This window comes from Otolemur garnettii, unplaced genomic scaffold (genome assembly GCF_000181295.1).
Source record: "Otolemur garnettii isolate 467f Iridium unplaced genomic scaffold, OtoGar3 scaffold00008, whole genome shotgun sequence".
Classification (NCBI taxonomy): domain Eukaryota; kingdom Metazoa; phylum Chordata; class Mammalia; order Primates; family Galagidae; genus Otolemur; species Otolemur garnettii.
The window spans coordinates 39,208,812-39,221,620 of record NW_003852403.1 but is presented as its reverse complement, the minus strand read 5'-3'; the positions used below and the strand labels follow the sequence as shown (position 1 = coordinate 39,221,620).

The 12,809-nt window shown below is 43.7% G+C and overlaps 1 protein-coding gene across 1 annotated transcript in view; it reads right to left on the bottom strand.

Moving 5' to 3' along the window:
* PLCE1 (phospholipase C epsilon 1) overlaps positions 1-12,809 on the bottom strand; it is a 273,612-nt gene that overhangs the window by 175,872 nt on the left and 84,931 nt on the right. Inside the window, exon 2 of the mRNA XM_023509556.1 lies at positions 70-358. Coding sequence (XP_023365324.1) covers positions 70-358 — 289 coding nt within the window. The remainder of the gene's footprint in view (positions 1-69; positions 359-12,809) is intronic.

Sequence of the window (12,809 nt, the reverse complement as noted above, 5' to 3'; positions counted from 1 at the left end):
CTACATGGTCATTTAGATTCTTCTCTGCACTCAAAAGTGAACATTTAAAAGCAAAATTCCAGACATTACCTTTCAGCATCATTCGTCCAGTGGATCCTCCAAAAGTGTTGAGAAGGCCACTTCTTGCTCCTAAAGATGTGGTTGCCTCTAGCAGAGAACCGGTGATGTACTGAGACAGGGAGGTCCTCTGGAGGGTGGCCCGGTACTCACATACAGTGTCTCGGACACATGGTTTTAAGCAGGGACCAATACTAATCCTTCCATGGGCTGTCTCAGAGGCTGAGAGGTTTGTGAAAAGATGGAGTAGGGATCCGACTGTATCTTCTGTTTCTTTTCCCCTTCTCACTGCATTGTAGATCTGTGAATAGCAAAAAGTACAGGAAGTATTAATCTAGTTTCTTAGAAAAGCAAATTAACTTGTTGACAAAATGCCAAGATGACTTATTAAGAAAGAAGGCTCAGTCGCTCCAAGCGCAAACACTCTCCAACGCTGGACTCATGCATTAACCTGAACATTCTACAGACACCATTTATTTGGAAAAGCTATGTGTAGTTATGAAATAGGCCATTCAAACAACCCTGCTATCAAACAGAGCACTTACAATTTTTGTACCGACCAAAAATATATTCGGTTCAAATTTCTTCTCCTCAGCAGAGCAAGGCTCTTCTGCAGAGAGATGAGGACAAACCACTCCTTTTTGTCCTAGGGACTCTCCTGAAGAACTGTCCCATGTCTGTCTGCCTCCCTAGAAAGCTTCAGCTTTCCCCAGTTCATGGGAAATCTTTTCTCTCTGCCCAAACTGAAATGAGGATGAGAGGATCATCAGGAAAGAGAATGTCTCTGCTCCTCTCTTAGAAATAATCCTTCAAACTATCAGCTGAGATCAAAGGCTTTGAATCCTTTTTTTTCTTCTTCTCCCTCACCTCCTACATCTTTTCTTATTCTCATTTCTGTGACTGCTGTGAAGTCTCTGAAAGAGACTATTACCCACCTTTCCTGAAGTCTTTCCTCTCTTATGGTTTCACTGACCCATCTCTGCCTTATTCTGTGTCTCCCCTTCCACCTCTAGCCTGCAGGCAGTTAGAGTGCCATAGAAAGGTGCCAACAAGTAGCTAATGTAGGGGCCACAATTGTTTGCCATGGGACAGATTTAGCCGACAGGCCTATTTCATCTGACACAAATCAAGGAAGTTTATATACACATCTGAAGTTGCAGCATCTCCTAAAACATGGGACAATCTGATAACAACAGCTTGTGTGGTAACAGTAGTGTCAGTGGCTGGACCTTCTGCCATTAGATGGGGCTAGACCTGCTCCAGGTGGTGCAAGTCCTCACCACTGTCTAGGGATCTGTCCCATTAATAAATGTGTTTAATGAGACAAGGACATATTGCTGTAATAAGACTTGGATGCAGCAAACATGACCCAAGCTCCTGCGATGTGTCCTCTGTGTGATCTTGTCTGGGCTGGTTGCTGAGGATAACAAAGAGAAAGCCACAGTCCCTGCTCTCACAAGGTATTGGCACTCACCTCCATGAAACTATTAATAAACATAAATGCTATGGATATATTAAGTAATCATTTGCCATCGCTATCTTCTGTCCAGGCTTCTAAACTTGTTTGAATAAATAAAGATGAAGCACTCTAAAAGTGAAGCTCTGCACTGCCATCACTGTTGCTAATGCCCCCTCCCACAAAGAACCAGATAGAGATCAAAGGTTTCTTCCTACCCCCGGACTAACACATTCCAGTCACACCAACACTAAAAGAGCAGAATTTATTCCCTGACAAGGCTGTTGGAAAATGATGAAGCGTGGACAAAATGGTGGTAGATACGCTTGTGAAACTCAGATACTCCTTAGTGTTACTGTTCTATGATCTATACTTCCTTACCTCTGAAGTGGAGGATGGAAGTTATTCATTAACCTTAGTTTTGATGATTACTTTGATCATCATAATTTTCCATTACTGTTAGGTTCTTCAGTTTCCCTCCCTCTTATCAGTATTCTGCTTCAATACCAATGGTTATTTCTCATTAGTGACATAAATCTACTTCTAATAGCAACCTTACTGTCTCCATAAGGCAGTTCTTAAAGTATCCTGAGCTAGAAAAATAATGGCACTTACTTGAACTGTGTGTTGACTAAGACTTAATGGATGGGTAACAAGGTAAGGGCCGCTCTCATGGTATGCAGTAGAAGAGCTCTGTGCTATGGTTTAGAAACCCCTTTTACTATTTTCACGAACCCCTTTTCTTTTTTTATTTTTACTTATTTTGTTCAGACAAAGTCTCATTCTGTTGCTCCAGGCTAGAGTGGGATGGCATTAGCCTAGCTCACTGCAACCTCAAACCCCTGGTTCAAGCGATCCTCTTGCCTCAGTCTCCCGAGCAGCTGGGACTACAGGCACATGCCCCAGCAGCTGGCCAATTTTTCTATTTTCAGTAGAGACAGTCTTGTTCTTGCTCAGTGTAGTCTCAATCTCCTGAGCTCAAGTGATCCTCCTGCCTCAGCCTCCTAGAGTGCTAGGATTACAGGTGTGAGCCAGTGTACCTGAGATTGGCCTTCCCTTTTTAAATTTAGGAATCTAGAAGCCATGTTCAGGAAGGTTGAAGATACTGGAAATTTCATTTCTGATGAATGTCTGTGAGTAAACAAAATGCAGTGGTATAAGAACTGCTAAAGTTCCTAAAGATGCGACCAAAATGTCGAGGCTGTTGGAAGGGGCGGTCGATGCAATCGTTTGGAGAGCTGTGTGGCTGGGACGGGGAGAGGGATTTTGGTAGCAGGCTGCTGTTTCTTCTGCTCTTGATCCCACATTCCATTCAAATGCCTGGGCAGAAAATTCCATTCTACTGAGAGTGTTCAGACCATGCACGAGACACTGACCAAATAGAACTCCCAAGAGCCAAAAATAAAGGCTTTGCTAAGACCGGGCCAATTAACTAGAGCTATCCCACAAGCTTCTATGGGGAGTAAGCTGAAGCTTTACCAAGGATCACAGGATGCCCCAGGATACTTGGTAACTTGGGAATTGCATAACCACTGATGCCCTTCTTTACAACTTCTTCCAATCCATATTTAACCCTTTCATTAACATTTTGCCTCCTCCAGGTAGCCTTCCCTGGACTGCAGCAGGACATCATTATCTTCTTTTCTATGCTCTAATCATGCTTTATACAAAACTCCAGTGGCACTTTCTGTAAAGTATGGAAATCACTGTTTATTCCCTGACAAGGCTGTAAGTTTCCCCAAGGGCTGGGACCACATCTCATTCAACATTTCGTCCCCAGCACAGGGCACACTGCTTAGCAAACTGCAAGCAATGGAAAAATAATTGACGTCTCAGAGCCATGGTCCTCCACGGCTACCAGACCATCATCATCATCATCACCCAGGAATTTGTTGAAAATGCAAATTCTTAGGTCCCATCCCAGACCTACTGGGTCAAAAACTCTGGGTCTGGGACTCAGCAATCTTTGTTTTAACAAGGCCTCCAGGTGATTCCTGATTCCTGCTAAAGTTTGAAAACCATTATCTCAAACTTTAAGGAAAACACATTAACTTTCATCTCTGACTATACTTGTCAGGTGATGCAGCCAGAAGCACTTACATTCGTATCATCTCCTTTTTAGAGTGGGAGCTACTGAGGGCAGGACCGAAGGCCTATTCACGTCCAAACTCCCCACAGCTCCTAGCTCAGAGTCCAACACAGGGCAAAATGCAACAATCGCTGGCTCGAGTGAGGGACATCTCTGGCAGAAACTCCCCATGGCTGTGAATGTAACAGGCCTTTCTGTAAGTGGTGATTCCAGCTTAATATTTCCAAAGATGAATCATGTCTGAGATATTAATTCTAATGGGAATTACCATGCAGATGAATCATATTGTAATGAGAAAACCTGGCTGCCAAGGGAGCCTCTTGAAAAGTAAAAATTAAATCAGGACAAATGGATTATGTTGTTAGGCTTGTGATGTCAGGTCATGAATTAGGCCCACAGAAGGGACTTAATGACCTGAACTACCAGGCTTCTTGCAGCTCTGAGGAACATGGGTCAATTAATGAGTCACATGGGGACAAAGCCCCTGCAAGACCAAAAAAAAAAAAACCCCCAAAACAAAAAACTTTCACAAATCCTGTAGACTGTGATTCCTGGCTTAGAGGCTCAGGGGCAGTGTTCCTGCTAAGCTGCACATGTGTGACACTGTAAGGAACAGGAAGTTCCTGATGTCCTAGAGCTCTGGGCTGCTGCATGTCCACAAGAGGTGAAGGGGACAGGACCAGGCTTTTGGCTTCCTGTGCCCTAGCCCTTCATTGCCTAAATTCCTGCTCACCTTGTCCAGGTCTCTAACCTTCTAACTGTGCCAGGCTGGAGAGGTCCAGTACGGCTTCTATCTTCACGGCTCCCAGTAGCCACTTTCTGCCTGGGTCATTGCTTTTGGACCAACGCTACATTTCCTTTCTTTTTTCTTAATCTCTTGTCTGTCTGAAGATGGCTTGAGGCTGAGGCTGACCTTCTGGAACACACTGCTCTAACAACCAGCGATGGGTTAGCAGAGTGCGAGGCCTCTGGATGGAATGGAAAGAGATGTATCACCCTGAACATGTTGTACTCCTGGTGCCACCATCTAGTAGCAGAAAAAAGTAACCAGTGTTTCTTTAATTGAGATACAGCAAGGTTGTTATAAACAAGGATTCAAAGAGGTACAAAAGCAAGGAGTTTCTTTGTTTCAATTTCACTAGCCCTGAGTATCCTAAAAATGCTATCAAATAGCATTAGTGCCTGAATCTTTAGAGCTCCAAGGCTATGCCTATTGGTCTAAGGACCTCAGACAATTTTCCACCCCTAGAATCCATCACCACCCACTTTCACTCCTCCCGGTTATTCACTGGCATTCCCAAGGTGGTGGGACTCTCCTGTGCTCAGGATAAGCTTTCCTCTGCCCTTTCCCTCAGCTTCCCTCGTTTAGGTACCTGGACTGGCCTCTGTGGCGGAGCCAGTCTCTGCCATTGTGGGTTGGGCCTCCTGAATGTGAGATCATGCGGAGATTTCCAGGTGTTTTCTAGTGCACAAATCTCCAAACAACCACACTCTGGATTCAGTTTGGGGATAGTAAACTCATTCTGCTATAAATACAAAGCCTTGGCACAGCACTTGGCATGTATGTGGTAGTGAATAGATGAGAGCTTGTCGGTCCTCTTGGTTATTCCAGGACTGAGGGATCCTCTCTCAGCTCAGGCTTCTTCCTTTCTCTTTCTGCCTGCTCTCTTCTGTCCCTCTAGGTTGCTCCAGGAGGTGTTTTCTCCAACTATCTCTTGTCTCCATGGTTTCTTCATTGCCAGCATTTCTTAGTCTGCCTCACTTGCATATCCTCCATTTTTCTTTGGAATCTCATCCTGTTTCTTCCTTCTTTGTCCTGATCTCCCTACCTTCCTCCCCATCCCTTCCTCGATTCCATTTATTCCCATTGTCCATGTCTCTTCTCTATCCTTCATTTCTTTTCACTGTCTTTTGATCTGGATATTCTGAGCAACATTTTCAGTGGCAAAGAAAGGGAATGAGAATGGGGAGAGAATGCCAAGTAGCAGGGCTTACGAGCAGAGACCCTCCTCTAACTATTAGAGGACACTGCTTATCCGTATTCAATGCACCGTATTTATTTTACTTACTGGAAAACTGCAGTGATTTAATTCTTGAAGTTTTCTCCTCCCATGAGAGCCAAGTGAATGGTCATAAGAGGGCAGTTAGGGACGTTCCTCTCCCAATCCCCTAAGGAACAGAAACTTAGTAGTTGGGCCAACCTTGGGCCACCGTTACAAATAGAACCCAACATGATGAACCACTGGTCCTTATTAACTGAGCTGTGGCAAGAACGATGAACCCACTTCAGAGCCTTTGCATACCAATTAGACCTGAGAGCTGTTTAGAACAGGAAATACTGACTTCTAGGTTTCATCCGGGGTACAACCATACTTCATAATTTGTTAGTGATCATACTTCAGGCAGAGCAAATGGAACAGACAAAGATGAACAGTTAAGTTTGCAAACTCATCCTAAAAAAAAGCGCTACAACACCTTGTTGCTGAATATCACTATGGTCACCTTTGATGTACTCCCCTTGGGAAGCTGTGCACAGATGCCAGCACCTAGTCCACCTTTCAAAGCAGTTTGGATCTCTTTTTCTTGAATGGCCATCAGAGCTAAATGAGGCCAACAATTAAGTTCATGAACTTGTCCTAGAAAAAGTGCTTTGAGAGGTGGACTAGGCATTGGCATCCACATACAGCTTCCCAAGGGGAGTACTTCAAAGATGATCCTAGTGATATTCAGCAGTGAAGTATGTAGCAGTTTTTCTAGGGTAAGTTCATGAAATTAATTGTCAGGGCTTGTGGGTAATAGTGAGTAAATAGAGATCACCAGGTTGCCAGGGACCAGAATTATCACCAAGCTGGGATAGGTCAGGAGGACAAGAAAACTGGCAGAGAAATTGTTGGGTCTAGAAAGAAAAAGGCAGCAGGAGCCTGGTTAGGGTGGAGAAGTTGAGGAAGGGGACAGAATAGAAGGCCAGGCCAGCTTGGTGGAATCCCAGGCTCCATATCCAAGTGCCCATCCAAGGGAATCCTCTGAGAAGCTGGGAGCAGCTTTCAAGGCAGACGTGAGCAAAGTCTTTGGCTGCACTATAATTTCTGAAGGATAAGACATCTATGCCTAAGAATGTCTTCCCTGTTTGGACTCCGTTCATTCATTCATTCATTCATTCAATAAATATTTACTGAATGTCTATTTTGTGCCAAATAGCTTGCCAGGAGCTGAAGACAAAATGATGAATAAAGCAGCCTTTTGTCCTCGGGGAAGTTCCTGAGTATCAGGGAAGGTAGGCAAGAAAATGGGCAATTACAGCATGTAAGTCTACAATGGTGTAGCAGAGTGTGCTTCAGAAACACAGAGGAGGGTAAAACAAGGCCATGGAAGGTCCTCCTAGGAGGTAACATGTAAAACCCAAACTAAAAATAGTAAAAGTTATCAGGAGGATAAGAGAAGGGGAAATAGAGGAAACAGTGTGTGCAAAATAGCTTCCATATGGTTGAAGCTCAAAGATTAAGCAATGATTTGGAGGAGATAAACTGAGCCCTTTTGAGTCCTTAGAAGTAGATGCAATTCTATCCCAGAACCATTTCCATTCACATTTCCTAAGCAAACCACAATGGAAATACATAAAGCTAGACAAGGGTGAGACCTCCTATGACTGAGAACATCCGTTGCCTTCCAGAGGTGTCATGCTAAGTACTGATAGTGCTATCTCAACAAGATAGTCTCTGCTCTTAAAGCACCAATGGGATGGAGATAATTACTTCTAAGATTTCTCAGCTTGGGGCAGTGCCTGTGGCTCAAAGGAGTAGGGCGCTGGCCCCATATGCCAGAGATGGCGGGTTCAAAACCAGCCCTGGCCAAAAAGTGCCAAAAAAAAAAAAAAAAAAGATTTCTTAACTTGGTGGTTTCCTTGTCATTAACAAAAACCAGTAAGGGCCGGGTGCCTGTGGCTTAAGTGGCTAAGGCACCAGCCACATACACCTGAGCTGGCAGGTTCGAATCCAGCCTGGGCCCGCCAAATAACAATGACCGCAGCAACCAAAAAATTGCCAGGCGTTGTGGTGGGCGCCTGTAGTCCCAGTCACTAGGAAGGCTGGGGCAGGAGAATGAGTTGAGCCCAGGAGCTGGAGGTTTCTGTGAGCTATCATGCCAAAGCACTCTACCCAGGGTGACAGCTTGAGGCTCTGTCTTTAAAAAAAAAAAAACAGTAAGAAGGGACAAAGAGCACATTACCAACCAGGCTGGAATAGGAGAGAGACCACATAATTTGCTGTTACAACATAACTAACAACTTTCAGAAGCTCTCCAGAGGATGAGTGGGGACTTAGGACTTCTCCTGTCTAGTTGGAGGTACAGATCTGGAAAGAGATGGAACATTTTATAGGAAAGATAAGCTTTTAAGGAGTTCTCAAAATATTGAGAAACTACCAAAAAATGAACAAACAAAAAAAGGTCATGGCATTAGAATTGCACCCAAGTTCATGAGGATGAGTATTTCTGTCCTGTTACAGAGGCTCTCAGTTATGTGTGCGTAAGCGCATATATTTAATAAGGCTAGCATCATTCTGAGAGATTGAATGTCAACGAATGGCATATTTAACCTTCAGAGGGCTCAGGGATATGGGAAAATTATCACCTCTCCCCTCACCCGGGCCTACCTTGTAGTCACATAAGAAAGAATTAAACTGTATGCCAAAAATACTCCATAAAAATCATAAAAACAACCCACTTCAAATTAACAAAAACTTTAAACCTGAAGTTAAAAACTTAAATTGAAGAATAAGAACCTAACTTCTTTTAAAGTTAAGAAAATTTTTTAGAGAACCTTCCAATTTACATTCCAAAAATATGGCATTTTAGTTCTTAACATTTTGTAATTTAAAAAGCCTGTTCTGTTGTCTCTACTGAGCTTAAGGTTTTTCTTGGCTATCAAAACAAAGAGGTCTTTTGTTGAAAGAATCAGGCGACAGTGTTTTGGTGAAAAGATTATATATAGAATAATGGTATGAAGCTCTATTGTGCAAAAAGTAGACTTAAGAACGTGCCCTGCCTCCAGATACTTGGGGTTCCTTGCAACAATTGAAAATACTGTTGTGTAGCACCCCATATAGCCTATGGCTAGGAGGAGTGAGAGTTATAAGAAACACCTGTATTGCTCAATAATGGAACACCTTGGTGAAAAAGGCATGGGGAGGGATTTAGCTCTCTTAACAAGCAGGAGAGCTCAAGAGAGGAGAGCATTAGTGAATTGGCAGACTCTACACCTGCGGTGTTAAGCCTCACGAGATCAACTGTACATTAGGCTGCAGGAGAAGGCAGTCAGAAGTGGGCATTCTATTACGGATCACTCACTCTGATTTTGTTGCTACGCCTGCCTACAGAACACCAGCATTGTGTCTCTCTGCTAAAGATTGCTAAGCTCTATTCTCCTAAGGCTGCTTTACTCCCTCAAAGACTCTCTCTCTCTCTCTCTCTTTTGCTAAAGTAGATAGTCCTCAGGCACCTAAGAGCAACTGTTCCTGAACAAGGTAGCATAGTGCATCCAGAACCAAGATAAACAGGGGGCCAGAGGGCCAGAGACCTGGCCAGTCCTGGGTGGATAAGTGGTGTCAGAAGTGGGCTAGTGAACGCCACTGACAAATGGCATAGTTGGCAGGATAGAGAACAAGCCACAGAGATTTAGTAGATGTGGGCCGAAGGGAGAATAAGCTATGAACAAACAAAGGAAAAAGAAGATAAACAGAAATAAATGGATGGAAAAGTAATATCTAAGAAAAAGACAGCCAACAACAAAACTTTCTCATTTGGTTTTTCCTCTTTCTTGCATTTTGTCTTTCCAAATTCTAACTACTTCTGTGGAGTGGCTTCAAATAACGTAAGCCCTGGGGGACTGGGGGGGGGGGCGGGGCGGGGCGGGGAAGCTGATAAAAGTCTTTAGAAATAAAAAGGAAAGAAAAAAGCATTCGAAGAACCTTTAGTAAACAAAAGCCTTTAGACGGGAGGTGAGAAAAACCTTCAGCAAAACAGCAAAGAGAAAAATTTGGGAATAGGTTGCAAAAGTTTATCAAGTCAGGGAAAGGAACCTTTAGTTGCCTTCACCTATACCAGCATCCACTTTCAGCAGGAAGCGGCTTTGGAACCATCAACGCCCCCTGTCTCTTTAAGGCAATAGAAGGTTCAATTTGAAAGGGAAAGATTGTAAGAGGTAAAAGGCTGACAGAAAAAAGCCAGAAGAGAAAAATCATGGCAAATGAGCTACAACAGTTAGATGGTCAGATCAAACAGCTAAAGGATCAGATTAAACAGTTCAAAGGTTTGATGAATAATCTCATAATTGATGCCACTAAATGCAGTACTGGCATAGCAACTCAGATTGGGCAGCTAGAAGATCAGCTGAAAAATTTCCCTAGCTAAAATCAAATGCCGTAAATGCGGAAAGCTAGGCCATATGAGAAAATGTTGGCAAGGAAAAAGAACATCAAATGCCTTCAAGAGCACGTAAACCTCCAGGTATATGCCCCAGGTGTAGAAAATGGCACCACTGGGCAAGAGCATGCTGCTCTGAATTTGACAAAGATGGAACACCTTTTCAGCAGGGGAACTGTCAGTCAGGCCTAGCCTGGGCCTGCAGGCAAACAATACGGGTCTGAAGTTCTACCCACTCACCAGTGACTTAAGCCCGTCCAGTCCCTTCTCCACACCACCCCAGGTACTGCTGCTTTAGACTTACCAGCATGTGATAATGTTCTTTTACTTCCCAACATGGGAACAAAAAAATTGAAAACAGAAATATAGGGTCCTCTTCCCCCAGGTACTGTTGGGTTAGTAGGAAAGAGTAGTTTAGTATTTCATGGGGTTTGTCCACACAAGTGGTGCTAATGGTGACTTTTTAGGAGAAATTCCAATCATGATCTTGGTAAACCAACCAACCCCAATTTTAGCCTGACAACATTGCTCAATTGCCGCTCCTGACTCACCTTAAATTACAAACTACTGATAAAAAATGTACTGATGATCTCAGCAGTACAAATAGTATTTTTTGGCAAACCTCTATTCAGAATAGGCCTTAATTAATATTCACCTTGAAAGATAGATCCTTTACTGGCCTGTTAGATACTGGTGCCGATGTCTCTGTCAGCTTCAAATCAGTGGCCCAAGGAATAGCCGAAACGGATAGTTGATGTTACTTTTACAGGAATAGGAACTTTAATTTAAATTCAGCCTTTCAAAGTCTATCGCCTTTAACCTGTATAGGACCAGATGGTCAAAATGCTCACATACAACCATATATAGCTATTACTATTTGTGGGGTCGAGATTTACTTCAACAGTGGAAAACTATGGTAACTATTACTTCATCTCAGTAAAACATTAAAGTCCCCATCCATGTGATCCTGTGTTGGAAATTGTAAGAGAAGAAATGAATATTCCAGGGTTTATAAAGTAAACAGTTCTAGTAAACTAAGTTTATTGTGGAGAAAATTTAGTGTAATTTTTATTTACTATGAACTCTGGACCAACCTCCTCTGGGGAACCTCTAACTGCTCCCCAATATCATCATTCAGTTTCAGCAGGAAGTAGCTTGGAGCCATCAGCGTCCCTTTTCCCTAATGGCAGTTGGAGTTTCTATTCAGATGAAGGATTGCTACAGGGTTCCGCCACTTAGGGCTGGATAGAGCTCCCCATTCTCTAGGTATAGGTGAGCTTAGGTTTCTAACGATGTTACTGGTATCCCTCCCTTTTCTTTTGTGAAAATCCTCACTGACTTCAGTAATGGTCAGTCTGTTTTTTCCCCATGATGTAACAAGAAAAGCTCTTCGGTGAAATGGCTGAAATCAAATATTCCCCCTTGCCCTACACAAGAGGGGAGAATGTAGAGGACACGGAGAGCTGGATGGCCTCTGAGCGAGATGATTTGCAGCTTGGGGTGGACCCGCAGGCAACCCATCCACAGGTGTTAAAGCTTAATCATCCTCTGGAGTCTCAGAGCCCCTGCCCAGGGCAATCCTTAAGCAGGCAGTCATTGGCTAATACTCCCCTCACCTGTCATGTACCAGCTCAATAAATAGCTACTGTGGAGGTTGCTCGGGGCTACCCTGCTCTTAAGGTTAGCCCGCCTCTTGCCAGGTTTTTCTTCAATCTGTGTCACGCATGTTTCCTTCATGGGGACAGAGTGTTAGGGGATGCAACACTGTTGTCATCCTTTGTGGGATCCCTAAACAATTGGGCGCAGCAACTTTCTAAGAACTTATAAAGAACAGTATGCAGATACAACTACACATAATTAGTGTCAGCAGCAGTATAATACTACGCACAGTCATGACCAACCCAGTAGGATCAACCTCTTGTAGGTGTTACAAGGATCATTTCTCCCTTGTACACTACGATCTAGTAATCATGGTATAGTTTATTGCATATATGTGGAACTCATGAGATACTCGAATTGATTTCTTTTTGTAAGCTGGTTGGTGGCATCTGCATTTACTGGACGTTACCAGTAAGGCCAAAGGCATGGGATAGGCGACATCAGTGCACCCAGGGTTTGGCACAAGTCATAGGCTGGATGGGTTAGAGGGAGGGGAAGGGTCACTGAGCCTTGCCTCAGCAGAGTAGGTTAGGAGCCAAGGAGGACAGTGAATACAGTGCTGAGCTGGAAGAAGGGCCTTTTGATGGGGCCACAGCTGTTTAAATCCTAGTCATTTCTGCAGCTACTCTGGATATTGTGCCTTTTTGGGAACAAATGAGGTCCAGTTGGAGGGTTCTATCACTCCTGGCCTGGAGGTCCAGGATTAAACTTGGGTGCAATTCTAATGCCATGACTTTTTTTTTTTTTGGTAGTTCCTCAATATTTTTGGAGCTCCTTAAAGGTTCACTTTTCCTATAAAACGTTCCATCTCTTTCCAGATTTATACCTCTAACTAGACAGGATAAGTCCTAAGTCCCCACTCATCCTCTGGAAAGCTTCATTCCCCACACTCTTCTCTTGATCCTCTGCTCTGGCTGGGTCTGGTGGCTCACACCTAAAATCTCAGCACTTTGGAAGGTAGAGGCAGAAGGATTGCTTGAGTCCAGGAGTTTGAGACCAAGCTGGGCAACACAGTGAGACCCTATCTTTACAGAAAATTTAAAAGTTATCCAGGTATGTTAGTGCATGTCTGTAGTCCAGCCACTTGGGAGACTGAGGCTGGGCCAAGGAGGATCACTTAAGTGAAGTGGC